General features: G+C 40.9%; 1 protein-coding gene across 1 annotated transcript in view; it reads right to left on the reverse strand.

Moving 5' to 3' along the window:
- The window catches only part of LOC128688050 (methanethiol oxidase), a 183983-nt gene that overhangs the window by 11754 nt on the left and 144926 nt on the right, over positions 1 to 27303 (reverse strand). The window contains exons 6-8 of the mRNA XM_070083799.1: positions 19762 to 19927; positions 17949 to 18043; positions 5455 to 5642 (exon numbers count right to left, since the gene is read on the reverse strand). Of these exons, the coding sequence (XP_069939900.1) occupies positions 5455 to 5642; positions 17949 to 18043; positions 19762 to 19927 (449 nt within the window). The remainder of the gene's footprint in view (positions 1 to 5454; positions 5643 to 17948; positions 18044 to 19761; positions 19928 to 27303) is intronic.

The raw sequence follows: 27303 nt of genomic DNA on the forward strand, positions 1-27303 counted from the left end.
GAAAAAGGAGGAGTAGATGTAAAATAGTAAGAGACAGGCGCTCCCTTTACAGGCGACGGAAAAGAATAACAGAGCGGCTAAAAGAGGTCAATATATCTGAAATGCGCAGGGAGACACTGGTCAGAGAAATTGCAAGCATCGAACTTAAGCTAAAAGAATCCTTTAGGAGTCAGGAATCGCGGGAAGAACTAAAAGCTATAAATGAAATCGAAAGAAACCCAAAGTATTTCTTCTCCTATGCCAAATCAAAATCGAGAACAACGTCCAGTATTGGGCCCCTACTTAAACAAGATGGGTCCTACACAGATGACAGCAAGGAAATGAGTGAGCTACTCAAGTCCCAATATGACTCAGTTTTTAGCAAGCCGCTAACCAGACTGAGAGTCGAAGATCAAAATGAATTTTTTATGAGAGAGCCACAAAATTTGATTAACACAAGCCTATCCGATGTTATCCTGACGCCAAATGACTTCGAACAGGCGATAAATGACATGCCCATGCACTCTGCCCCAGGGCCAGACTCATGGAACTCTGTGTTCATCAAGAACTGCAAGAAGCCCCTATCACGAGCCTTTTCCATCCTATGGAGAGGGAGCATGGACACGGGGGTCGTCCCTCAGTTACTAAAAACAACAGACATAGCCCCACTCCACAAAGGGGGCAGTAAAGCAACAGCAAAGAACTACAGACCAATAGCACTAACATCCCATATCATAAAAATCTTTGAAAGGGTCCTAAGAAGCAAGATCACCACCCATCTAGAAACCCATCAGTTACACAACCCAGGGCAACATGGGTTTAGAACAGGTCGCTCCTGTCTGTCTCAACTACTGGATCACTACGACAAGGTCCTAAATGCACTAGAAGACAAAAAGAATGCAGATGTAATATATACAGACTTTGCAAAAGCCTTCGACAAGTGTGACCATGGCGTAATAGCGCACAAAATGCGCGCTAAAGGAATAACAGGAAAAGTCGGTCGATGGATCTATAATTTCCTCACTAACAGAACACAGAGAGTAGTCGTCAACAGAGTAAAGTCCGAGGCAGCTACGGTGAAAAGCTCTGTTCCACAAGGCACAGTACTAGCTCCCATCTTGTTCCTCATCCTCATATCCGACATAGACAAGGATGTCAGCCACAGCACCGTGTCTTCCTTTGCAGATGACACCCGAATCTGCATGACAGTGTCTTCCATTGCAGACACTGCAAGGCTCCAGGCGGACATCAACCAAATCTTTCAGTGGGCTGCAGAAAACAATATGAAGTTCAACGATGAGAAATTTCAATTACTCAGATATGGTAAACATGAGGAAATTAAATCTTCATCAGAGTACAAAACAAATTCTGGCCACAAAATAGAGCGAAACACCAACGTCAAAGACCTGGGAGTGATTATGTCGGAGGATCTCACCTTCAAGGACCATAACATTGTATCAATCGCATCTGCTAGAAAAATGACAGGATGGATAATGAGAACCTTCAAAACTAGGGAGGCCAAGCCCATGATGACACTCTTCAGGTCACTTGTTCTATCTAGGCTGGAATATTGCTGCACTCTAACAGCACCTTTCAAGGCAGGTGAAATTGCCGACCTAGAAAATGTACAGAGAACTTTCACGGCGCGCATAACGGAGATAAAACACCTCAATTACTGGGAGCGCTTGAGGTTTCTAAACCTGTATTCCCTGGAACGCAGGAGGGAGAGATACATGATTATATACACCTGGAAAATCCTAGAGGGACTAGTACCGAACTTGCACACGAAAATCACTCACTACGAAAGCAAAAGACTTGGCAGACGATGCACCATCCCCCCAATGAAAAGCAGGGGTGTCACTAGCACGTTAAGAGACCATACAATAAGTGTCAGGGGCCCGAGACTGTTCAACTGCCTCCCAGCACACATAAGGGGGATTACCAACAGACCCCTGGCAGTCTTCAAGCTGGCACTGGACAAGCACCTAAAGTCAGTTCCTGATCAGCCGGGCTGTGGCTCGTACGTTGGTTTGCGTGCAGCCAGCAGCAACAGCCTGGTTGATCAGGCGCTGATCCACCAGGAGGCCTGGTCACAGACCGGGCCGCGGGGGCATTGACCCCCGAAACTCTCTCCAGGTAAACTCCAGGTAAACTGTCTGAACCGCTATATATAATGTAAATTACTTTTAATATATTTAGTGAAGGAATACACATACTAAGAAGTTATTGTTCGCTGTGTTTTTGCTTGGTCCCTACATTGTTAGTAGAGTATCATGTTGACTCATTTACAAACAGGTACACAGGCCACAAACTACACCTGTGTTTGTAAAAGAGCAGCTGGTGGTGTCACATATGCTGGCACGGCACCCGGTGGTGCCGGTAATGCCACATGTGGTGTTGGCAGCATACCTGGAGGTGTCACATTTGGTGTTGGCAGGGTGGTGTTAGGGCTGTTGGTGTTGTCAGAGTTGCTAGGGTGTACCATGTGGCATGTTTACGCTTCATATCAGAATTATGTTTGTGACTGTCGTGAATCAGCACTTCCCAGTCAGTCACTGAGCCATACCAATAATGGAGATACTATATTATTCAATGTATTTCTGGCAACTAATAAGGTTTACATGTTACTTAAGTCCCTTAATTTGTATTCCTTGGAATGCAGGCTAGAAAGATACATGATAATATACACTTGGAAAATCCTAGAGGGATTAGAACCACGAAAATCACTCCCTACGAAAGTAAAAGACTCGGCAGGAGATGCAACATTCCCCCAATGTCAAGCAGGGGCACCACGAGTACACTACGAGACAGCACAATAAGTGTCGGTGCCCAAGACTATTCAACTACTTACCAATATACATAAGGGGGATTACTAATAGATCCCTGGCTGTCTTCAAGAAGGCGCTGGACAGGCACCTAAAATCAGTACCTGATCAGCTGGGCTGTGGTTCTTACATCGGTTTACGTGCGGGCAACAGTAACAGCCTGGGTGATCAGACCCTGATCCACCACGAGGCTTGGTCACAGACCGGGCCACGGGGGCGTTGACCCCCGAAACCCTCTCCAGGTATACTCCAGGTAGACATAAAATAATAATAAAGATGTTGGTCAACGTGAAAACCTCCAATCCATTAAGTTCCAGTAAGCAAGATACTCAAACATTTAAAGTTAGAAGACAATCAAAAAAGGCATTCTGTACTTTTTCAACAGAATTCACTATTACATTTAATTAAATTGGCAAGTTGAAGCTTGCACAACCCAGTAACAAAGTAAACTTTCCAATGAGCATGCCAGACCAGAAGTGAAATTTGAAGTCAATTAGAATGAACATTTTACAGTTGTCGCGCGGAAAACCAATAATCTCAAATTTTTAGCGACTAACTTGGCAGTTTTAGGGGCAGGGTACCAAGCTTTTTCCCCCTATCGTCCGATTTCTTTTATTTTTTGGTGTACACGAGGAAGAGTTCACGAAATTTATCGTAAATAAATCAACAAGATTTTTTATTTTGCCACCGAAGTGGCTAGTTTATTGTGCACCTCATGTCCATCCTGTAGACGGTAGCACAAGAGCATATGGATACACGAAAGGCCCAGGAACTAGGCCCCAAAAGGGTTATATCTACATATCTATGGTTCACTTATCTGTTACAAGCAAATTTAGGAAACCTGCTTAGTATATCTGGTATCTTATTTTCATTAATAAGATATCTTGACATGTCACATAGGTTATTATACTGTCTGTCTCTGTATTCCTCAATAAGTGGACAATTAAGCACATAGTGTTCAAGAGAGTGACCATATGCCTGATTACATAATTTACATTTAGTTTGATCATCATCTGTGTGTCTCCCAAACTGCCAGAAGTACTTGTAACCAAGCCTAAGCCTGGCCACTACAACATCAGTCAGTCTGTTCACATTGCAAGTTGCTCCATAAACATACTTATCTACGTTCATGTTATCATAGTGGGTTATAGATCTACTCAGGCTTCTAACTGCATTCCTATAACAATCATCTTCATTATTTACTTCTATCCTAATATTATTCCTAATGCTAGACACAGATATACCAAAGTTATATTCTGCATTCTTCTTCTGAGTACTCTTCTTGGCTAACATATCAACTTCCAAAAAAACAACTAAAAAAAATGTTTACTGAAAATGACATTTGGCAGACAATGTGTCCTAAATGGCACAATGTAAGGTTGTTTGGAAACTTATAACTGAGAGAACAGTCCTAATACGTAATTTAGGTGAAGCACTTCTCTCTAAATATCTTATCTTTATTCTACAAACAAAAATAAAGTTGGTAAGTTGTTTGACTGTTGTTGTTGTACCGTTGTGCTGGTAATGAGTTAAGCTATTTCTCTATATATTAACTCAATTTCCATAATTTTTCGATTTTTTTTTGTGGCGCGCCGAGCGTGTCAGCCGCACCTACACAGCCTAAACCAACCATGAATATTTCTCTTACAAGATGCATTAACATGAACCATTGGAAAGAAACATTCTGAAGTTAACACAAGGAAAAAACTGAGTACGACTGATAAACTGACACCTGCTTTATTCCAACAACAATCTGAACCTGTCAGTCAACACACACACCTGTCAATCAACACACCTGTCAATCAACAGACACCTGTCAATCAATAGACACATCTGTCAGTCAACACATATACCTATCAATCAACACACACACCTGTCAACCAACACACACATCTGTCAATCAACACACACACCTATTAATCAACACACATGTCAATCAACAGATACACCTGTCAGTCAACACATATACCTGTCAATCAGTAGACACACCTGTCAGTCAACATATACACCTGTCAACCAACACACACATCTGTCAATCAACACACATACCTGTCAATCAACGCACACACCTATCAATCAACACACACACACCTATGAATCAACACACCTGTCAATCAACAGACACACCTGTCAATTAACAGACATACCTGTCAATCAAAAGACACCTGTCAATCAACAGACACATCTGTCAATCAACACACACCTGTCAATCAACACTCACACCCGTCAATCAACAGACACACCTGTTAACCAACAGACATACCTGTTAATCAAGACACCTGTCAATCAACAGACACATCTGTCAATCAACAGACACACCTGTCAATCAACAGGCACACCTGTCAATCAACACATACACTTGTCAACCAACAGACACACCTGTCACCATATTGTAAGTCTGAAGCCGATCAGAAGAGACATTCTCAAGTTATTACACAAGAACCTTGGAGGAGCTTGGAAGAAAACAGAAAAATTTCTGGTTACCCTCTGTAGGTACTACTATAGGTACTAATGTAGGTACCACTGTAGGTACCAGTGTAGGTACCACTGAAGGAATAATCACATTCTTGTCAACATTGAACACCAGTGGTGCTGGTAACACTGTATACAAACCAATTACTTTTAAATAACTCTGAGAGTCAATACTTACAGTCAGTTCTGTATCATGGATGACCTTCACAGGGCCGCCCTTAACAATAGAGCCGCCCAAGAAAATTTGTCCCACCATCTTAGGATGTTCGGGATCACTGATGTCATACTGGCGAACATCTCCATGGGCCCAGTTGCTGAAGTATAGGAACCGGTCATCCAAGGATATCAGGATGTCGGTCATAACGCCTAGAGAAATAGGAATTTCGTTAACACTTATCACAAAAATTCACATTGATAAAAACATTCAGTGTAGTAGGCTGATTATATCATTAGTCATGGAAGACCAGTAATGTTACTACTGGGGAGAGAAGAGAGTACAAGTACTGCTACTATTGGGGACAGAAGAGTACAAGTACTGCTACTATTGGGGACAGAAGAGAGTACAAGTACTGCTACCATTAGGGACAGAAGAGAGTACAAATACTGCTACTATTAGGGACAGAAGAGAGTACAAGTACTGCTACTATTGGGGACAGAAGAGAGTACAAGTACTGCTACCATTAGGGACAGAAGAGAGTACAAGTACTGCTACTATTAGGGACAGAAGAGAGTACAAGTACAGCTACTATTGGGGAGAGAAGAGAGTACAAGTACTGCTACTATTAGGGACAGAAGAGAGTACAAGTACAGCTACTATTAGGGGCAGAAGAGAGTACAAGTACTGCTACTATTGGGGAGAGAAGAGAGTACAAGCACTGCTACTATTGGGGAGAGAAGAGAGTACAAGTACTACTACTATTGGGGAGAGAAAAGAGTACAAGTACTGCTACTATTGGGGACAGAAGAGTACAAGTACTGCTACTATTGGGGAGAGAAAAGAGTACAAGTACTGCTACTATTGGGGACAGAAGAGTACAAGTACTGCTACTATTGGGGACAGAAGAGTACAAGTACTGCTACTATTGGGGAAAGAAAAGAGTACAAGTACTGCTACTATTGGGGACAGAAGAGAGTACAAGAACTGCTACTATTGGGGACAGAAGAGAGTACAAGTACTGATACTATTGGGGACAGAAGAGAGTACAAGTACTGCTACTATTGGTGAGATAAGAGAGTACAAGTACTACTGTTATTGAGGACAGAAGAGAGTAGAGGTACTACTACTGGGGAGATAATAGAGTACAAGTACTACTGTTATTGAGGACAGAAGAGAGTAGAAGTACTACCACCGGGGAGATAAGAGAGTACAAGTACTACTGTTATTGAGGACAGAAGAGAGTAGAAGTACTACTACTGGGGAGATAAGAGAGTACAAGCACTACTGTTATTGAGGACAGAAGAGAGTAGAAGTACTACTACTGGGGAGATAAGAGAGTACAAGTACTACTGTTATTGAGGACAGAAGAGAGTAGAAGTACTACTACTGGGGAGATAAGAGAGTACAAGTACTACTGTTATTGAGGACAGAAGAGAGTAGAAGTACTACTACTGGGGAGATAAGAGAGTACAAGTACTACTGTTATTGAGGACAGAAGAGAGTAGAAGTACTACTACTGGGGAGATAAGAGAGTACAAGCACTACTGTTATTGAGGACAGAAGAGAGTAGAAGTACTACTACTGGGGAGATAAGAGAGTACAAGCACTACTGTTATTGAGGACAGAAGAGAGTAGAAGTACTACTACTGGGGAGATAAGAGAGTACAAGCACTACTGTTATTGAGGACAGAAGAGAGTAGAAGTACTACTACTGGGGAGATAAGAGAGTACAAGCACTACTGTTATTGAGGACAGAAGAGAGTAGAAGTACTACTACTGGGGAGATAAGAGAGTACAAGTACTACTGTTATTGAGGACAGAAGAGAGTAGAAGTCCTACACTGGGGAGATAAGAGAGTACAAGCACTACTGTTATTGAGGACAGAAGAGAGTAGAAGTACTACTACTGGGGAGATAATAGAGTACAAGTACTACTGTTATTGAGGACAGAAGAGAGTAGAAGTACTACTACTGGGGAGATAAGAGAGTACAAGTACTACTGTTATTGAGGACAGAAGAGAGTAGAAGTACTACTACTGGGGAGATAAGAGAGTACAAGCACTACTGTTATTGAGGACAGAAGAGAGTAGAAGTACTACTACTGGGGAGATAAGAGAGTACAAGTACTACTGTTATTGAGGACAGAAGAGAGTAGAAGTACTACTACTGGGGAGATAAGAGAGTACAAGTGCCCCTTCACACTGATGGTTGTCTTTACTGAGAATATTCACAATGCTACATAATGGTCCGCTTTACTTTCTTTACCAGCACTTTGCTCTTCCGGTCACCATCTCATTCTTGAAAATAAAAATGAAAATGAAGTTTATTAAAAAAATAATTTTCAAAAATAATAAGTAGCGCGGGTTAGAGCCACTACTTATGTAAAGTAATTTGGGCAGTCTAATAATATGCCTTAACATTAAAAAAAAAAAGGTAAGGTTTAGACTACTTGAATGGTCAGTATATATAATAATATTTAACATAGCAATCTAAAGAGATATGTCAGTTTTGATTATGTTAATAAGCTGGATGAACAATGGTGGTGACGGTAATACATGAACATGGATACTGATTACGTCTGGTAAACAAGTTACAATAGATAATATAAATGTAAATACATAGTTATTAACAATACAATAATCATATAAGGTTCAGGAGATGTATTAAAAAAATCGAAACGATGGTAGAGTGAACTTTCTGCATCCCCAAGTAGTGAGTTCCATATTTTAGGGCCAGTAATTTGCACTGATTATCTAAACTATTTGAGTAACTCTTGGATGTCACTACTGCCCGCCTCCAGCTGAGTTACAACGATCTTTGGCAGATGTAAACAAAACGAAATGCAAACTCTGCTACATGAACTATTGTCACACCCTCCATTATGTACTGGAGTGCGATCAAATTAATGAATTTAGAGACAACTCACTCAGAAATGTTCAAGAAATGGCAAAGTATTTTATCCACAGTGGTATATTACAGACCATATAGAATCTTTTCAAGACTGATGGACTGACTACATCGACTCAAGGCTGAGAGACCGATTACCTCAAACTCCTCCTGTTCTTCACCATTCTCCTTTGTATGCACTGATGAAGCCACTGTGTGGCAAAACGTTTCCTCATTAAAGATACCCAAGTGTTGCACATGTGTCTAATTTATCAACTGGGGAGCTCCCTAAATCTTGGACCAACAGCCTCATCATTCCCATTCCAAATCCCAATTAACAAAATGCATCTCATCCAATATCTCTTACTAGCTGCTTGTGTAAAATATTCGAGAGAATGATTCTTAATTAATCGTCTCATGTATAGAATCAAACAATTTTTGTATATCCGGTTGCATGTTTCATGCATGGAAGGAGCGTGCATCATTGCACGCTCCTGCACACTGACAGCTCATACACTACCTTCCTTGACCTTAAATCTGCTTTTGATGTAGCTAACCGACATGTAATCATTAGTGAACTTGCCAGAATGGATGTTGTAGGATGGCTTCTCAGCGCCCTCTCTAGAATTTTGGATATTACACTGAATATACTAACAGGCCTATAATTGCTGACATCAGACCTATTATTTTTCTTGAAGATAGGAGTAACTCTGGCCTCCTTAAACCCTTCTGGTACGGTATTAATGGTTATGGACAAATTTACTATGTGAGCAATAGGGAGTGCCAATTCAGATGCACTATCTTTTAAGAACTTAGGCGGGATGTTATCTGGGCCGGTGCTCTAAGTTTGGTTTAACCTGCTCAGTTCTTTTTGCACGAAGTCATGAGATGCACTTACTAGTTGACAACTGTTTGGGGTTACCCCCTTTATTGGTATAGTATGTTTTAAACTTATCAGAGTCTGTATTAAAGGTATTTGATGCAGCTGGTAGTTTACTTACTAGTGTTGATGCAACAGATGTGTAGTATGAATTAAAACACTACCACTTCAGTTGTTTCGTACCGTACCTCGTTATCGATACTTAGTACTATGTTAGATCTGTTTATGGGTTCATGGCTATACCCCAACTGTTTTAGTTGTTGCCAGAGCTTTCTAGAGTTATTCTTGTACTCTTCGATTTTTGTGCAATAGTGCCTTGCCTTTGCTCCTTTTATAAGCCTCTGCACATTGTTCCTCAGCCTTTGGAATTCATTTAGTGCTGCAATATCCTGTCTGCCTTAAATCCTTTTAGCAGTTGGTCTCTGAATTTCATATTATCTAATATCTCAGTAATCCAGGGTTCGGTTGTTCGTTTAATTCTAACCTCTTCAACTGGTGCAATATTATCAAGGCTGGTAGTGAATATTGTTTTGAATTTTTTACAGGCATCATTTACGTCCGTGCAACTTGTTATTACTGTCCAGTCACAGTTGAGTAGCCTGTTTACCAGTGTTTCTTTACTATAGTTTCTAGTTAACCTAATTTTTATTGTCCTGTGTAGGCCTATCCGTTCCCTAGTGATTTTCCTGGTACAGCAAATGATGAAATGATCACCAAGACCTGTGGTAATGACGCCTGACTGACTAAGGTTCTCAGAGCGGTTGCAAAGTATGTGATCAATTAGGGTGGCTGAGAACTGTGTTATCCGGGTTGGTGTATTAATTAGTTGAGTGTAACTATTTAGATCCAGAATTTGCTTATAACTTTTACATAGCCCGTTATTTTGCTGTTGAAAACAGATATTGAAGTCTCCCAGTATTATTGTCTCGCAATTGTTTTTAAGTCCGGACAAGACTCTCGAAAAGTCTCACTGTATCATCCAGCCAGGATTCAGAGATGGATATAACTGACGTCCTAGTTCTGTTAGCTAGAATCCTAATCTCTGCCAATTTTGGAAAAAGTGATCTTGCGTTGACATGAATAAAGTGAAGGCCTGTTTTCACAAAACAATTATAATCATCAATAAATGGCAAGGGGTCATTTGTATTAAAGATAGGTGAATCAATGTCATCATTGTTAAAGGGTAGCTATGCCAATGTGCATTTGTTACAACAAAATGAAGTCTGGCACCATTACCATAAGCAAACATGCATCCATTGTGTCAGAAGCCAGACATAGGTATGGTAGGATTGTGGACAGTGGAGTCAGAGTGCACATGCTGTGGATTCCATCTCACATTGGTCTTCAGATGCATGATAAAACTGATGAATTGGCTAAGCTGTATGCTTTCAAAAAGGGGGTAGATTACAATCTTGGCTTGTCAGTTAGCAGTTTGAGAACAATAATACGAAAAGAACTTCAACTGAATTTTATTGACTTAAGACTCAGGGAGATTGACACCAGTCAGGCCATCTATCATCATTCTGTCATGCAGGAGGAGCCACATGTCTATGGTGCATCCAACAAAATAAGCAGACTCTTGGATGTCACTACCGCCCGGCTCCGGCTGGGTTACACAGGTTAAATCACCACCACCAGATGTAGACCAAACGAAATGTAAACTTTGCCAGATGGACTATTGTCACACCTTGCGTCATTATGTACTGGAGTGCGATAAAATTAATGAATTTAGAGGAAACTCACTCAGAAATGTTCAAGATATGTCAAAGTATTTCATCCACAGTGGTATATTACAGACCATTCTGGAAAAATACCCTGACTTTGACAGCTCTAAATAAAGCATTACCACATGTGTGCATGTGTGTGTGTGTACTCACCTAGTTGTGGTTGCAGGGGTCGATTCACAGCTCCTGGCCCCGCCTCTTCACTGGTCACTATTAGGTCACTCTTCCTGCTCCATGAGGTGTATCATACCTCTTCTTAAAGCTATGTATGGATCCTGCCTCCACTTCCTGACAACTCTGTGACTGAAGAAATACTTCCTAACATCCCTTTGACTCGTCTGAGTCTTCAACTTCCAATTGTGACCCTTTGTTTCTGTGTCCCCTCTCTGGAACATCTTGTCCCTGTCCACCTAATCTATTCCACGCAGTATTTTGTATGTCGTTATCATGTCTCCCCTGACCCTCCTGTCCTCCAGTGTCGTCAGTCCGATTTTCCTCAACCTTTCTTCGTAGGAGATTCCCATGAGCTCCGGAACTAGTCTTGTTGCAAACCTTTGTACTTTCTCTAATTTCTTGACGTGCTTGACCAGGTGTGGGTTCCAAACTGGTGCTGCATACTCCAGTATGGGTTAGCACTATCGTTTTTTTTTTCTTTTTTTTCAGATAATCTAGCATTCTTGAGGAGCTTAGTAATTCTTCGCCTTCTCTTGTGGAGGGTCTCTCTCTCTCTCTCTCTCTCTCTCTCTCTCTCTCCCCAGTTTACTTCTTAGGAAAATATGATTTGGACATACCTTAGCTACCAACATGTTTCATTTAGGACATGGTTTACCTGGTCCCAGTTGATATTCTTGTTACTGAAGTTGAATTTGGTGAAGACTCCCTCGATGCTGTATGCATTTTGCTGATCAGGACCCCGGTGCGTTAACTCTGGACTTCGATTAGACTGTGATCTGAATTTGTTGTTTTTGATATTATGTTTCTTACCAGGTCCTCATTATTTGTGAAAATAAAGTCTAGTGTGTTCTCCAGGCTTGTTGGCTCCACTATCTGCTGGTTTAGGGTGTGTTTATTGCAGAAATTTAGCAGCTCCTGTGTGACTTTTCATCTGAGCTGCCTCCAGGGATTATTTCTACTACATTATTTGCTATATTCTTCCATTTTGTATGTCTTAGACTGAGGTCACCAAGCAGCAAGATGTTTGGGGATGAGGCTGGAAGGTTTTCCAGACAGGAGTCAGTTTTTGATAGCTGTTCTTTGAACTGTTGGGAAGATGCATCTGGTGGCTTATGCATATATATATATATATATATATATATATATATATATATATATATATATATATATATATATATATATATATATATAATGAATACATACATACATACATACAAGAAATACTAATACTAATATCTCAGTCTATGCTTCTAAGGAAATATATTTTGCTAAGGACTGTTAGAACAGCAACATTAACACTTAACCCTCACACAGTTGGTCATGTAGATCTACATCAGGGGGATCGATATCGCTGCCATAGATCAACGTATAATTCACAGTACTCTCAAATTTGCTGAGAGTTACAAATTTTGGCCTAGAGAGGAGAGGATGCATCTGCGTGGTGGTTGTGCATAATATAAAATGATCCTGCCCCCCCCCCCCTCAGTACATGATGGGAACAACTAACCTCTCACCATGTACCTAGGTAAAAATAGCGACTTTGGGGTGTTTTCTAGTGGGGTTTTCATGGTTCTATTAGCTCTTTCTTGGTGTTAATGAATAGGCCAGAAGACATAATGAAATAAAAACCTTGGTCGGTTTCAGACCGGAAGTGGCCAGAAATAGAAGTCAAAGTGACAGAAATTGTCGAGTCCGGGCGATTTTTCTGGGGAAGGGCAAGAACTTTGAACCCCTCTCCCCTCCCTCCTTCTGGTCTTTTTAATGTATTTTTTACTACGTCACCTTCAACTACTGAGATGGTATAAATCATCACCAAGCATTTTTGTTTTTAGTTGCCATAAAATAGGGAAAATTGACGAATTTTTGTGTGACGGTTGATTAAAAAATGAAGACAAATATTATATAGGCGAGGAAGTATTATTATTTATAAGGAAGGAAGGTTGGTTTAGTTAGTGGCTGGAATACCTACAGTGTTTATTTTGAACTTGTTTTTAATTTTTAATTTGTTGAAAATAGTATAAAACTGGCCAAATAACCAACTTTCAGGCACTTAAAACGGTAGGTTAGGAAAGATTTGTCAGGAACCAAGACAAGTTTTTCTTAGCCATATGATGACCTGCAGCTGGAGCTTTTGGTCATCTGACCGAAGGGTCAGTTGAGCACTGGAATTGGCCTGACAGTCTTAAGGTGGGCAAAATCATCGTTGTGTAAAGTTATAATTATAATTATAATCACGGGGAGTGTGGAAAATTTTTGTAGGGGTGTTTACCTGTACGTACCTCAACATTACATGCATACAAGTAATCTCATTGGGAGACAAACATCTTGTTTACCGTAGTCACCCCGTGTAGACATGTGAGAAAACTTAACCACCCTGGTCACGGCAGGTGGTTCCTTCGACTCTCACAATCTTATCCATATCTATCCGGAACCAGTATAAATTGGATAGCACCCACAAGTACGGCGCTACTAATTAATTGTGGACTGTATAGATTATATTAGTTTAACTGAATGAAGGGGGGGAGGGGTAGGTTACACTTGGATATATCAATCGAGGAAAAACACTTATACATAATCCCACCACTTACCAGGTATTCTCTGGTGGTCACTTGATGTAGCTGGATCACCCGTAACCTATCCAATTACATCATACCTAACTGGCCAGTATAAGTCTGCTATAACTAGAAAGGTTACTTAGCTGTGGGTGATTGATGCTCCTTATTTCCTCCATTCACCATCTCATTTCGATGTCCTGCTACACCGACACGGTTCTTATTCCAGCAGGACGAGGTATCCGTTGGTTTGTCCCGGTTTAGAAGTCATGACTCCATAAAAACTTCACTATCCTCGAGACAGGAACAATGAGGTAAAGATGTGCACACACACTCTGGGAATGGCAGCTCGTATCGCTTCAACGATTCCTTAACTTAGTGTTATTATCACTGATTACATTACAATTCACAAGACGATTTAATGTCTCATAATTATTATACACATTAGAGGTCACTCCATTAACATCTGAGACCAATGAGTGAGGATTAACTCACGGGTATTTCCCCTGGACACACACCATGGCCGCGCACCAGTCACTCCCGGTCGAACCATTATTCACTAATTTTACCACCCTTTTACGGTGTTCCCGTAAATCACGTTCCCTCGCTCTTCACCAGGAACAGTTACGACACTTCCTATTATGAAGTGAGGCCTATATTAATCCTTAGGCCGCCGTGAATGCCAATTTCCTGGTCCCATGTTTTCACAGCCTCCTCACTCCATTCAAAACACTCCCACCTCTCGCATGCCCTCAGCCGACCTCCCTCCTCGCACATCCGCGCAGGCGCAGGGGGAACACTGTTGGTTCTATTCAAATTTCATATACATTTTGACTCAAATCAACACATTAAACACCTATTAGGCACTATAGCTTCGGAAAATTAAATATTTTCCACAGGGAGCGCTAAACCCGTAGGATTATACAGCACGTGGGGGGATGGAAAGTATTCAGGCTTAATTCAGGGAACCGGAGCACAGATCCAATTCTCTAGATCAAGAGCCCCTCACCAGCATTAAAGAACCTCCCTTGAGGGGCGTTGTGTACAGGGCTTCCCGACCTCCATTATTATTATAATAAAAAAGAAGCACTAAACCACAAGGGCTACACAATGCTGCAGGACAGGGAAGGATTTGAGGGTATCATGTAGCAAGAGGGAGAGGGATGATTAGTAGGTTATGGAGTACAGCAAGACAGTGGACAGTGCGGGGGTAGAGGGTAGCAAGAGATTGAGGTAGAAAGGGCTGAGGGGAGTGCTAAAGGTATCATCATCAGAGTTTGTGGAGTAAATCAGTTGCTGTCAAAAAGTCAATGAGAAAGTCTGGATTAAAGGAGGGTCCATCAGCAAGAAGGGAAGGTAAAGAAAGGACAGCAGAGAGGAGACGATGTTGGAAGTAAATTCTGTGTGCTCGTTGATAGAGAGGGCAGTCCAACAGAATGTGGCTAACAGATACTGGAACCTGACAATTCTCACAGAGGGGAGCAGGGCGCCTCTCCACGAGATACCCGTGAGCAAGACGAGTGTGGCCGATGCGAAAACGGGAGAGAGTAGTCTCGTAACCTCGACATTGATGACAAGATGGCAAGTAACCTATACTTGGTTTAATAGAATGAAGTTGGTTATAGAGCAGATCAGACCAATGTTGTTGCCAACGGGTGTGAAGGTGGGTAGCAATTACTGCAAAATAGTCTGTGAAACACCTCTATATGAAATTGGGAGGTCATGTACCACTGACCGCGCAACAGTGTCTGCCTGTTCATTGTCCTGTACATCAACATGACCAGGGACCCAATAAAAACATCTTTGTGCTTGGTAGAGATACGGCATAACCAAAGTTCGATACAGAGAACTAGGGGGTGAGGTGTATCAAATTTTCGTATAGCCTGTAAAGCACTAAGGGAATTTGAAACAACTACAAATGATGACACAGGCATAGATGCAATACTGATAAGTGCTGCAAGAATGGCATACAATTCAGCAGTAAAAATACTAGCTGAGGATAGTAAATGCCCTCGTATGACACTGTCCGGAAACACTGCTGTGAATCCAACTTCGTCAGAAGACTTAGAACCATCTGTGTACACTGTGATGGCATGAGAATGAGAGCAGAAGTGGTCAAGAAAGAGAGAGCAGGATCTATGGTAGGCAGTTGGGCTTTTGCGCATGGCAGTAAGAAAGAACAGACACAAACAGCTGGAACTTCCCAAGGAGGTAGGGAAAAGCGAGATGCTACATGAACATAGAAAGGTGGTAACTGAAGGGAAGACAAGAGCGAATGTAGGCAAAGAGAAAAGGGATGGAGTAAACAAGGGTGACGAAAAAATAAAGAATGTCTACTAACATCAGTGACTATTCTATATATGTAAGGATTGCGGAGATCATGAGAGTGAACAAAATAGCGAAGGCAACTGGCATCATGGCGATCGGGCAAGGTTGGAATATTTGCTTCTGCATAGAGACTCTCAAGAGGTGAAGAGCAAAAAGCACCAAGGCATAGACGTAATCCCTGGTGATGGATGGGATTAAGGCTAGAGAGAGTAGCAGGAGAGACTGCCTAATAGATTTGGTCACCATAATCGAGTTTCGATAAAATTAGGGCTGAATGTAGGCGAAGGAGAGTTCTACGATCATCCGCCCATGAAAGACGAGTGAGGGTTTTAAGAAGGTTCAGCCTGCTGTGACAAGTTGCCTTCAGAGATGTAATGTGAGGTTTCCAGGATAACCTACGGTCAAACAGAAGGCCTAGAAACGTGACCGTAACACGTTCTGGGATACGTGAGCCATAGAGATACAATGGATGATCAGAGATGACAGAACGTCTAGAGAAAGTAATTTGGTGAGTTTTAGTACTGGAAAATTTAAACCCATGCGTGGTGGCCCAATTGGAAACACCGATGACCACATGCTGGAGAGAAACTGCAATGAGATGACAGTCAGCACCTGCACAAGCTATAGCAAAGTCATCAACAGAGTGATGACCAAATATTGAGAAAAAGTGTTGTGGTCAGAGCACATCCCTGGGGGACACCTTCAGCTTGGATAAAGTCCGGGGAGAGCATATTATTAAGCCGAACACAAATGTCTGTCAGTTAAGTTCTTAAGGAAGGGTGGTAGATTGCCTCGGAGGACTAAGGAGTGGGCTTGGGCCAAAATATACCTCCAAGTTGTGTCATATGCCTTCTCAAGGTCAAAAATTATGGCAATAATTGAGTGGTTATTCACGAAGGCATTACGAACATACGTATCCAAGCGTAGTAAGGGGTCTATGGTAGAACGGCCCTTACAAAAGCCATACTAACTAGTGGGGAGAATGTCATGCGTCTCTAAATACCACATTAAACGTCTATTTACCAGACGTTCCATCACCTTGCAAACTGCACTGGTAAGAACAATGAGACGATAGTGGGAGGCATCATGTCCTTTAGTACCTGGTTTATGGAAAGGGAGAACAATGGCAGTCTCGACCTCCAACTTCATGCCTTCGTATTTCTGTAGTTATTACATCATATTTTGGTATTTTGTTACCATAAAAATATTCCCACTTTAGATTTTTTTTTTTTAAATGCTGATGCCGAAGAGGCTTTCAGTTTGGGCTCTCACCCGTGAAAGGGTTAAAATGTTAACCTGATTATTTTACATTGTATTTCAGAGTTCTGTTTTCTGTTTGCGCATGAAAAATTTTAATCACCTTTCTGTATTACAGTATTTCATTTAATTGTGTTATTATATAGTATGCTATAATTGGTTAAATTTTGTTAACATATAACAATCCAACCGAATTAATATAAGTATATAAATATGCTTACAAATGAACATAAAATCCCACTTTTTTATTACAAGGGCTGTGAATTGTAGGCCTCACTTGCCATAGATTCAAACCTTACCCGTTCCGTGGTTAGAAGGGCTGATTAAAATATAATGTACTCTGTGATATTTGCTAGTAGACTATATTGAAAAAAAATAAATTGAAAACTAATACAAGTTTTATTAGAGGGTAAGATAAGGTAGATAAGGCACTGTTATATTACAACTTACCTGACATCTTAGACGAAGTTCATCCCTCAACCTTGTTGGCTGGAACAACTTACCTGACATCTTAGACGAAGTTCATCCCTCAACCTTGTTGGCTGGAACAACTTACCTGACATCTTAAACGAAGTCCATCCCTCAACCTTGTTGGCTGGAACAACTTACCTGACATCTTAGACAAAGTTCATCCCTCAACCTTGTTGGCTGGAACAACTTACCTGACATCTTAAAAGAAGTTCATCCCTCAACCTTGTTGGCTGGAACAACTTACCTGGCATCTCAGACAAAGTCCATCCCTCAACCTTCTTGGGTGGAATACTGATCACCTTCTCGGCTGCATAACTTCCATCATCCTTTTGGTAAAATCTATAAAATGAAACAAAAATCATTGACAATAATCAGACTTTAGATTAGCTACTCGTGGCTAAACGTTTCCTCTAATAAATCTGTTCATCCAGCTCTACTAAAAAATTCATTTCATACTGTGCTCCCACTACGACCAAATTTCCTCGCAGATACTGTATCTTCATACTGATTTAAATCTTACTTTCTCAAGGGAAAACAGAAGATAATGGACATAGGAGCCAATGTTCTGTAATTGATCGTAACCTGGAGCTAGGATTCAGAGGCAGCTCACCCACACGATACCCACGAGTACCCAAGTGTATCCAGGGGCACCCACACCCACTCATGCAGTACCCACGGGGTGCCAAGGATGGTTTTGGGGGACTGGGCAGTGAACCATGACTGGATCAACACCATTTATGTGGGGCCTCATGTGGGATAGATTTCAATGGAAAAACCTGGTAGATAATTCTGTAGGCAGGACATGGCCTGTAAATAAGGTGAGCATAGGGAAGTTTGCATGTTCCTGCCCTTTAACCTTCATAGCCTTTAACCTTTAATTTGAACAGTGTTATTAATCTGTGTTTATTGTGGGATAGGACAGCTGTTCACCAGTGAATGTCAGTGCAGTTAAATACACACACACACACACACATATATATATATATATATATATATATATATATATATATATATATATATATATATATATATATATATATATATATATATATATATATATATATATATATATAATATATGGTTCCTTGGAACATAGCTTCAAGCTCTCTGAGCACCTTGGAACATAGATTCAAGCTCTCTGAGCACCTTGGAACATAGATTCAAGCTCTCTGAGCACCTTGGAACATAGCTTCAAGGTCTCTGAGCACCTTGGAACACAGCTTCATGGTCTCTGAGCACCATGGTGTTATTACACACCAGGGGATCTACATTCCTTCTATTAATTAGTTATCAGTCCATCAGTGATGTGGGGATGTGTCCAGATTATGACAATGAAGGATATAGTGGAGTGACAACCGATTATACATACGTCCCTTCAGGACAGACTGTAATTAATTCTCATACTCTCACTTCGATTCCTCACAGCAGTATTACGGTGGTTATTAAGCTAATTTAAACTCTGAGGTGTTGCCTGTATTCCCTCACCATACATTTTCAATCTTAAACTGATATTACTCAATTCTAAAATAATTTTTATTAAGTATCCCTCAAATTGAGAACCTATAATTGTTGTCAATTTTTTTCCTTTCCCCACAACGTGCATAAGGAAAGTTGAGATTGTAACTGGACGACATAAGTTCCAATTTGTATGTTTTATTCACTGGAAGTCTTGGTCTGGAACCTGTCGCGGGAGCGTTGACCCCCAGAACACTCTCCAGTTAGACTAACTATATTTTTATTTTCACGAGGTGATACATTTAAGTCGAGTTATCCAATAATTTATCCACAAAGATATTCCAACATTCAAACATCTGACTCAGGAAATTAGTTTAGAAACTAGTCTGTAAAAAAGTACCAAAATACAGTAAAATTAAAGTTTATTTAAAAAATCATACCACTAAGAATGGAAACAAGTCACACTATTCAACTGTGTTGTATTATCCTAGGTTAAATCTACATAATTTATTATTAACGTACCATCCACCAGAACCCTGGTATAAATCTATATTACTGGCGGGACAGTTTATTATTTTGTGAATAAGCTTATTTTATCTTACCTAAATACATTAGCATATAAGGCACAACCCACAAAGCCCTGAGTAGCAAGGGGATTGTGAAGAAAACGAATTTCCAGGGGCATGATGCCCTCGATGCCCAGGTCAATGCGCTGCAGAAGACGTTGATCAGACCACGAGTACACGTTCAGGTGGGTACCATACTTTCCTGCAAGAAATTTTGAAAAATATAAATGTTAAAATTATAAGTATTAAAAATATAGATATTAAATTGTCATTGAAAGACATGACTTTTGATGCACAAAAATGTAAGATTATGTACAGTGTACAGTACACTGATTATCTACAGTACACTGATTATGTACAGTGTACAGTACACTGATTATGTACAGTACACTGATTATATACAGTACACTGATTATGTACAGTACACTGATTATATACAGTACACTGATTATGTACAGTACACTGATTATGTACAGTGTACAGTACACTGATTATGTACAGTACACTGATTATGTACAGTGTACAGTACACTGATTATGTACAGTACACTGATTATGTACAGTGTACAGTACACTGATTATGTACAGTATACAGTACACTATGTACAGTGTACAGTACACTGATTATGTACAGTATACAGTACAGTGATTATGTACAGTGTACAGTACACTGATTATGTACAGTACACTGATTATGTACAGTATACAGTACACTGATTATGTACAGTGTACAGTACAGTGATTATGTACAGTATACAGAACACTGATTATGTACAGTACACTGATTATGTACAGTGTACAGTACACTGATTATGTACAATATACAGTACACTGATTATGTACAGTGTACAGTACACTATGTACAGTACAGTGATTATGTACAGTATACAGAACACTGATTATGTACAGTACACTGATTATGTACAGTGTACAGTACACTGATTATGTACAATATACAGTACACTGATTATGTACAGTGTACAGTACACTATGTACAGTATACAGTACACTGATTATGTACAACGCCCCCGCGGCCCGGTCTGTACAGTACACTGATCAACCAGGCTATGTACAGTGTACAGTACACTGTTGGTAATCCCCCTTATGTATGCTGGGAGGCAGTTGAACAGTCTCGGGCCCCTGACACTTATTGTATGGTCTCTTAACGTGCTAGTGACACCTCTGCTTTTCATTGGGGGGATGTTGTATCGTCTGCCAAGTCTTTTGCTTTCGTAGTGAGTGATTTTCGTGTGCAAGTTCGGTACTAGTCCCTCTAGGATTTTCCAGGTGTATACTGATTATGTACAGTACACTGATTATGTACAGTACACTGATTATGTACAGTACACTGATTATATAGTGTACAGTACACTGATTATGTACAGTGTACAGTACACTATGTACAGTGTACAGTACACTGATTATCTACAGTGTACAGTACACTATGTACAGTGTACAGTACACTGATTATGTACAGTACAGTGATTATGTACAGTGTACAGTACACTGATTATGTACAGTGTACAGTACAGTGATTATGTACAGTGTACAGTACACTGATTATGTACAGTGTACAGTACACTGATTATGTACAGTATACAGTACAGTGATTATGTACAGTGTACAGTACACTGATTATGTACAGTGTACAGTACACTGATTATGTACAGTGTACAGTACACTGATTATGTACAGTGTACAGTACACTGATTATGTACAGTGTACAGTACACTGATTATGTACAGTACACTGATTATATACAGTGTACAGTACACTGATTATGTACAGTGTACAGTACACTGATTATGTACAGTACACAGTACAGTGATTATGTACAGTATACAGTACACTGATTATGTAGTGTACAGTACAGTGATTATGTACAGTGTACAGTATACAGTACAGTGATTATGTACAGTGTACAGTATACAGTACAGTGATTATGTACAGTGTACAGTACAGTGATTATGTACAGTGTACAGTATACAGTACAGTGATTATGTACAGTGTACAGTATACAGTACAGTGATTATGTACAGTGTACAGTATACAGTACAGTGATTATGTACAGTGTACAGTATACAGTACAGTGATTATGTACAGTGTACAGTATACAGTACAGTGATTATGTACAGTGTACAGTATACAGTACAGTGATTATGTACAGTGTACAGTATACAGTACAGTGATTATGTACAGTGTACAGTATGCAGTACAGTGATTATGTACAGTGTACAGTATACAGTACAGTGATTATGTACAGTGTACAGTATACAGTACAGTGATTATGTGCAGTGTACAGTATACAGTACAGTGATTATGTACAGTGTACAGTATACAGTACAGTGATTATGTACAGTGTACAGTATACAGTACAGTGATTATGTACAGTGTACAGTATACAGTACAGTGATTATGTACAGTGTACAGTATACAGTACAGTGATTATGTACAGTGTACAGTATACAGTACAGTGATTATGTACAGTGTACAGTATACAGTACAGTGATTATGTACAGTGTACAGTATACAGTACAGTGATTATGTACAGTGTACAGTATACAGTACAGTGATTGTACATAATCACTGTACTGTATACTGTACACTGTACATAATCACTGTACTGTATACTGTACACTGTACATAATCACTGTACTGTATACTGTACACTGTACATCACTGTACTGTATACTGTACATTGTACATAATGTACAGTATACAGTACAGTGATTATGTACAGTACACTGATTATGTACAGTATACAGTACACTATGTACAGTATACAGTACAGTAATTATTTACAGTATACAGTTTACCTGGAGACCTGAAGTTTACCTGGAGAGAGTTCCGGAGGTCAACGCCCCCGCGGCCCGGTCTGTGACCAGGCCGCGGTGAACCACTAGTGAACATCGAAATGGTACCTCACTAGTATTACACCTCACTCTGAGCCTTTATATACCCTCTGTGTCCATGTATTGTTTGTAATGGCTTGATAAAGCTCCTGGAGAGCGAAACGTTGCCACAATAAATGTCACATTAGTTGCACTTGTGTCCTTTTACTAAACTTATTTTTATCCTGACTGGTTTTATATTTTCGAAATGTTTGACTGAGTCGAGTCTCAGCTTCTGGTCCTCTTGAATGTACTGATCCACAGTGCCTCTGCTACATAAAGGAGTTGATCTACAGCTCTTGAACCATTAGTGTGTTTTGCTACAGTTGCTAGGATTCTCGAGTTTACCTGGAGAGGGTTTCAGGAGTCACCGCCCCCGCGGCCCGGTCTGAGACCAGGCCTCATGGTGGATCAGGGTCTGATCAACCAGGCTGTTACTGCTGGTAGCGTATGCAAACTGACCTAAGAACCACAGCCCGGTTGGTCAGGTATTGACTTCAGGTGCCTGTACAGTGCCTTCTCGAAGAGAGTCAGGGGTCTATTGGTAATCCCCCTTATGTATGCTGGGAGGCAACTGAAGAGTCTTGGGCCCCGGACACTTATTGTGTTGTCTCTCTGTACTCGTGGCGCCCCTGCTTTTCATCGGGGGAATGTTGCATCTTCTACCGAGTCTTTTGCTTTTGTACGGAGTAATTTTCGTTTGCAACTTTGGTACTAATCCCTCCAGGACCTTCCAATTGTATATTATCATGTATCTCTCTCGACTGCGTTCCAGGGAATACAAATCAAGGGACTTCAATCGTTCCCAGTAATTTAGGTGCCTTATCGTACTTGTGTGTGCCATGAAAGTTCTTTGTACACTCTCCAAGTCTGCAATGTCTGCCTTGAAGGGGGCAGTTAGTGTACAACAGTATTCCAACCACCTAGAGAGAACAAGTGATTTCAAGATGATCATTATGGACTTGGCATCCCTAGTTTTGAAGGTTCTCATTATCCATCCTATCATTTTCCTTGCAGATGAGGTAGATACATTGTTGTGGTCTTTGAAGGCGAGATCCTCTGACATTATCACTCCCAGGTTCTTCACATTACAATATACTCGGGTCACAACATAATCGAGGTTCAGACATGTGCGCACGGAGCCCCAGACCGACAAAATGGGATCAGTCACGAGGGAGCCGTCACCAAATTCAACTTCAATAACAAGAACATAAAGTGAGACCAAGTAAACCAAGTCCTAAACGATATAAGCTGGGACGATATACTAAGCAACACAGACCCCAACTTATGACTAGAACAGATTAACTCTGTGGCACTCGATATATGCTCAAGGCATATTCCTTTAAGAAAAAGGAGGAGATGTAAAATAGAAAGAGACAGGCGCTTCCTTTACAGCCGACGGAAAAGAATAACAGAGCAGCTAAAAGAGGCCAATATATCTGTAATGCTTAGGGAGACACTGGTCAGAGAAATAGCAAACATCGAACTAAAGCAAAAGGAATCTTTTAGGAGTCAGGAATCGTGGGAAGAACTAAAAGCCATAAATGAAATCGAAAGAAACCCAAAGTATTTCTTTTCTTATGCCAAATCAAAGTCGAGAACATCCAGTATTGGGCCTCTACTTAAACAAGATGGGTCCTACACAGATGACAGCAAGGAAATGAGTGAGCTACTCAAGTCCCAATATGACTCAGTTTTTAGCAAGCCGCTAACAAGACTGAGAGTCGAAGATCTAAATAAATTTTTTTATGAGAGAGCCACAGAATTTGGTAAACACAAGCCTATCTGATGTTATCCTGACGCCAAATGACTTCGAACAGGCGATAAATGACATGCCCATGCACTCTGCCCAAGGGCCAGACTCATGGAACTCCGTGTTCATCAAGAACTGCAAGAAGCCTCTATTACGTGCTTTTAACATCCTATGGAGAGAGAGCATGGACACTGGGGTCGTCCCACAGTTACTAAAAACAACAGACATAGTCCCACTCCACAAAGGATGTAGTAAAGCAATAGCAAAGAACTACAGACCGATAGCGCTAACATCCCATATCATAAAAATCTTTGAAAGGGTCCTAAGAAGCAAGATTGCCACCCATCTAGATACTCATCAATTACACAACCCAGGGCAACATGGATTTAGAGCAAGTCGCTCCTGTCTGTCCCAACTACTGGATCACTACGACAAGGTCCTAGATGCACTAGAAGACAAAAAGAATGCAGGTGTAATATATACAGACTTTGCAAAAGCCTTCGACAAGTGTGACCATGGCGTAATAGCCACAAAATGCGTGCTAAAGGAATAACAGGAAAAGTTGGTAGATGGATCTATAATTTCCTCACAAACAGAACACAAAGAGTAGCAGTCAACAGAGTAAAGTTTGAGGTGGCTACGGCGAAAAGTTCTGTTCCGCAAGGCACAGTACTCGCTCCCATCTTGTTTCTCATCCTCATATCTCACATAGACAAGGATGTCAGCCACAGCACTGTGTCTTCCTTTGCAGATGACACCCGAATCTGCATGACAGTGTCTTCCATTGCAGACACTGCAAGGCTCCAGGAAGACATCAACCAAATCTTTCAGTGGGTTGCAGAAAACAATATGAAGTTCAACGGTAATTTCCTCATGGTAAACATGAGGAAATTAAAACTTCATCAGAGTATAATACAAATTCCAGCCACAAAATAGAGCGAAAAACTAACGTCAAAGACCTGTGAGTGATCATGTTGGAGGATCTCACTCCAAGGACCATAACATTGTATCAATCGCATCTGCTAGAAAAATGACAGGATGGATAATGGGAACCTTCAAAACTAGGGATGCCAAGCCCATGATGACACTCTTCAGGTCGCTTGTTCTATCTAGGCTGCAATATTGCTGTACACTAACAGCACCTTTCAAGGCAGGTGAAATTGCTGACCTAGAAAATGTACAGAGAATTTCAAGGCAGGTGAAATTGCTGACCTAGAAAATGTACAGAGAACCTTCACGGCGCGCATAACGGAGATAAAACATCTCAATTACTGGCATTGCTTGAAGTTCCTGAACCTGTACTCCCTGGAATGCAGGCGGGAGAGATACATGATTATATACACCTGGAAAACCCTAGAGGGACTAGTACCGAACTTGCACACGAAAATCAATCTCTACAAAAGCAAAAGACTCGGCAGACGATGCACCATCCCCCCAATGAAAAGCAGGGGTGTCACTAGCACGTTAAGAGACAACACAATAAGTGTCAGGGGCCCAAGACTGTTCAACTGGCTCCCAGCATACATAAGAGGGAATACCAATAGACCCCTGGCTGTCTTCAAGCAGGCACTGGACAAGCACCTAAAGTCGGCACCTGACCAGCCAGGCTGTGGCTCGTACGTTGGATTGCGTGCAGCCAGCAGTAACAGCCTGGTTGATCAGGCTCTAATCCACCATGAGGCCTGGTCACAGACCGGGCCATGGGGGCGTTGACCCCCGGAACTCTCTCCAGGTAAACTCCAGGTAAACATTTCTTTTTCGCTCTACTGTATGGTTAGAATATGTGGTATACCCTGATACATTTTTAATTTCCTCAAGTTTCCCATATCTGAGTAGTTGAAATTTCTCCTCGTTGAACTTCATATCGTTTTGAGTGGCCCATTTGAAGATTTGGTTGATGTTCGCTTGGAGTTTTGCAGTGTCTTCAATGGAGGTCACTGCCAAGGCAATCCGTGTGTCAACCGCAAAGGAAGACACGGCTTACATCTCTGTCTATGTCAGAAATGAGGATGAAGAATAGAATGGGAGCGAGTACTGTGCCTTGTGAACAGAGCTTTCACCGTGGATACCTGGGACTTTACTCTGTTTACTATTACTCTTTGTTCTCTTTGTCAGGAAGTTATAGATCAATCTACCAACTTTTCCATGCATTTTGTGTGCTATTACACCATGGTCATACTTATTGAAGGCTTTTGCAAACTCATTGTATACTACACCTGTATTTTGTTTATCCTCAACAGCATCCAGGACCTTGTCATAGCGGTCCAGTAGCTGGGACAGACAGGAGTGACCTGTTTTAAACCCATGTTCCCCTGGGTTGTGTAACTGATTTTTATGATATGGAATGTTAGTGCTATCGGTCTGTAGTTCTTTGCAATTGCTTTACTGCCACCTTTGTGGAGTGGGGTTATGTCTGTTCTTTTTAGTGTGTGTGGGATGACCCCTGTGTCCATGCATCCTCTCCATAAAATGCTGAAGGTACGCGATAGGGGCTTCTTGCAATTCTTGATGAACACGGAGTTCCACGAGTCTGGACCTGGGACAGAGCGCCTTTTCAAAGTCTTGTGGAGTTAGGATAATATCCAAGAATTTTGAGATGACCAAATTTTGGGTTTCGTTCATAAAGAATTCATTTGGATTGTTGACCCTTAGTCTGGGCAGCGGATCGCTGAACACTGAGTCATATTGGGACTTTAGTATCTCGCTCATTTTTTGGCTGTCATCTGTGTATGTCCCATCCCGCCTAAGCAAGGGCCCAATACTAGATGTTGTTTTTCCCTTAGATTTGACATAAGAGAAGAAGTATTTTGTTTTTTTCAATTTCCTTTATGGCTTTTAGTTCTTCTTGGGATTCTTGTCTCCTGTAAGATTCCTTCAGCTTAAGTTTTATATTTGCAATTTCATTGTAAATATATTGACCCCACTCAGCAGCTCC

The sequence above is a fragment of the Cherax quadricarinatus genome, chromosome 10, assembly GCF_038502225.1.
Source record: "Cherax quadricarinatus isolate ZL_2023a chromosome 10, ASM3850222v1, whole genome shotgun sequence".
Classification (NCBI taxonomy): domain Eukaryota; kingdom Metazoa; phylum Arthropoda; class Malacostraca; order Decapoda; family Parastacidae; genus Cherax; species Cherax quadricarinatus.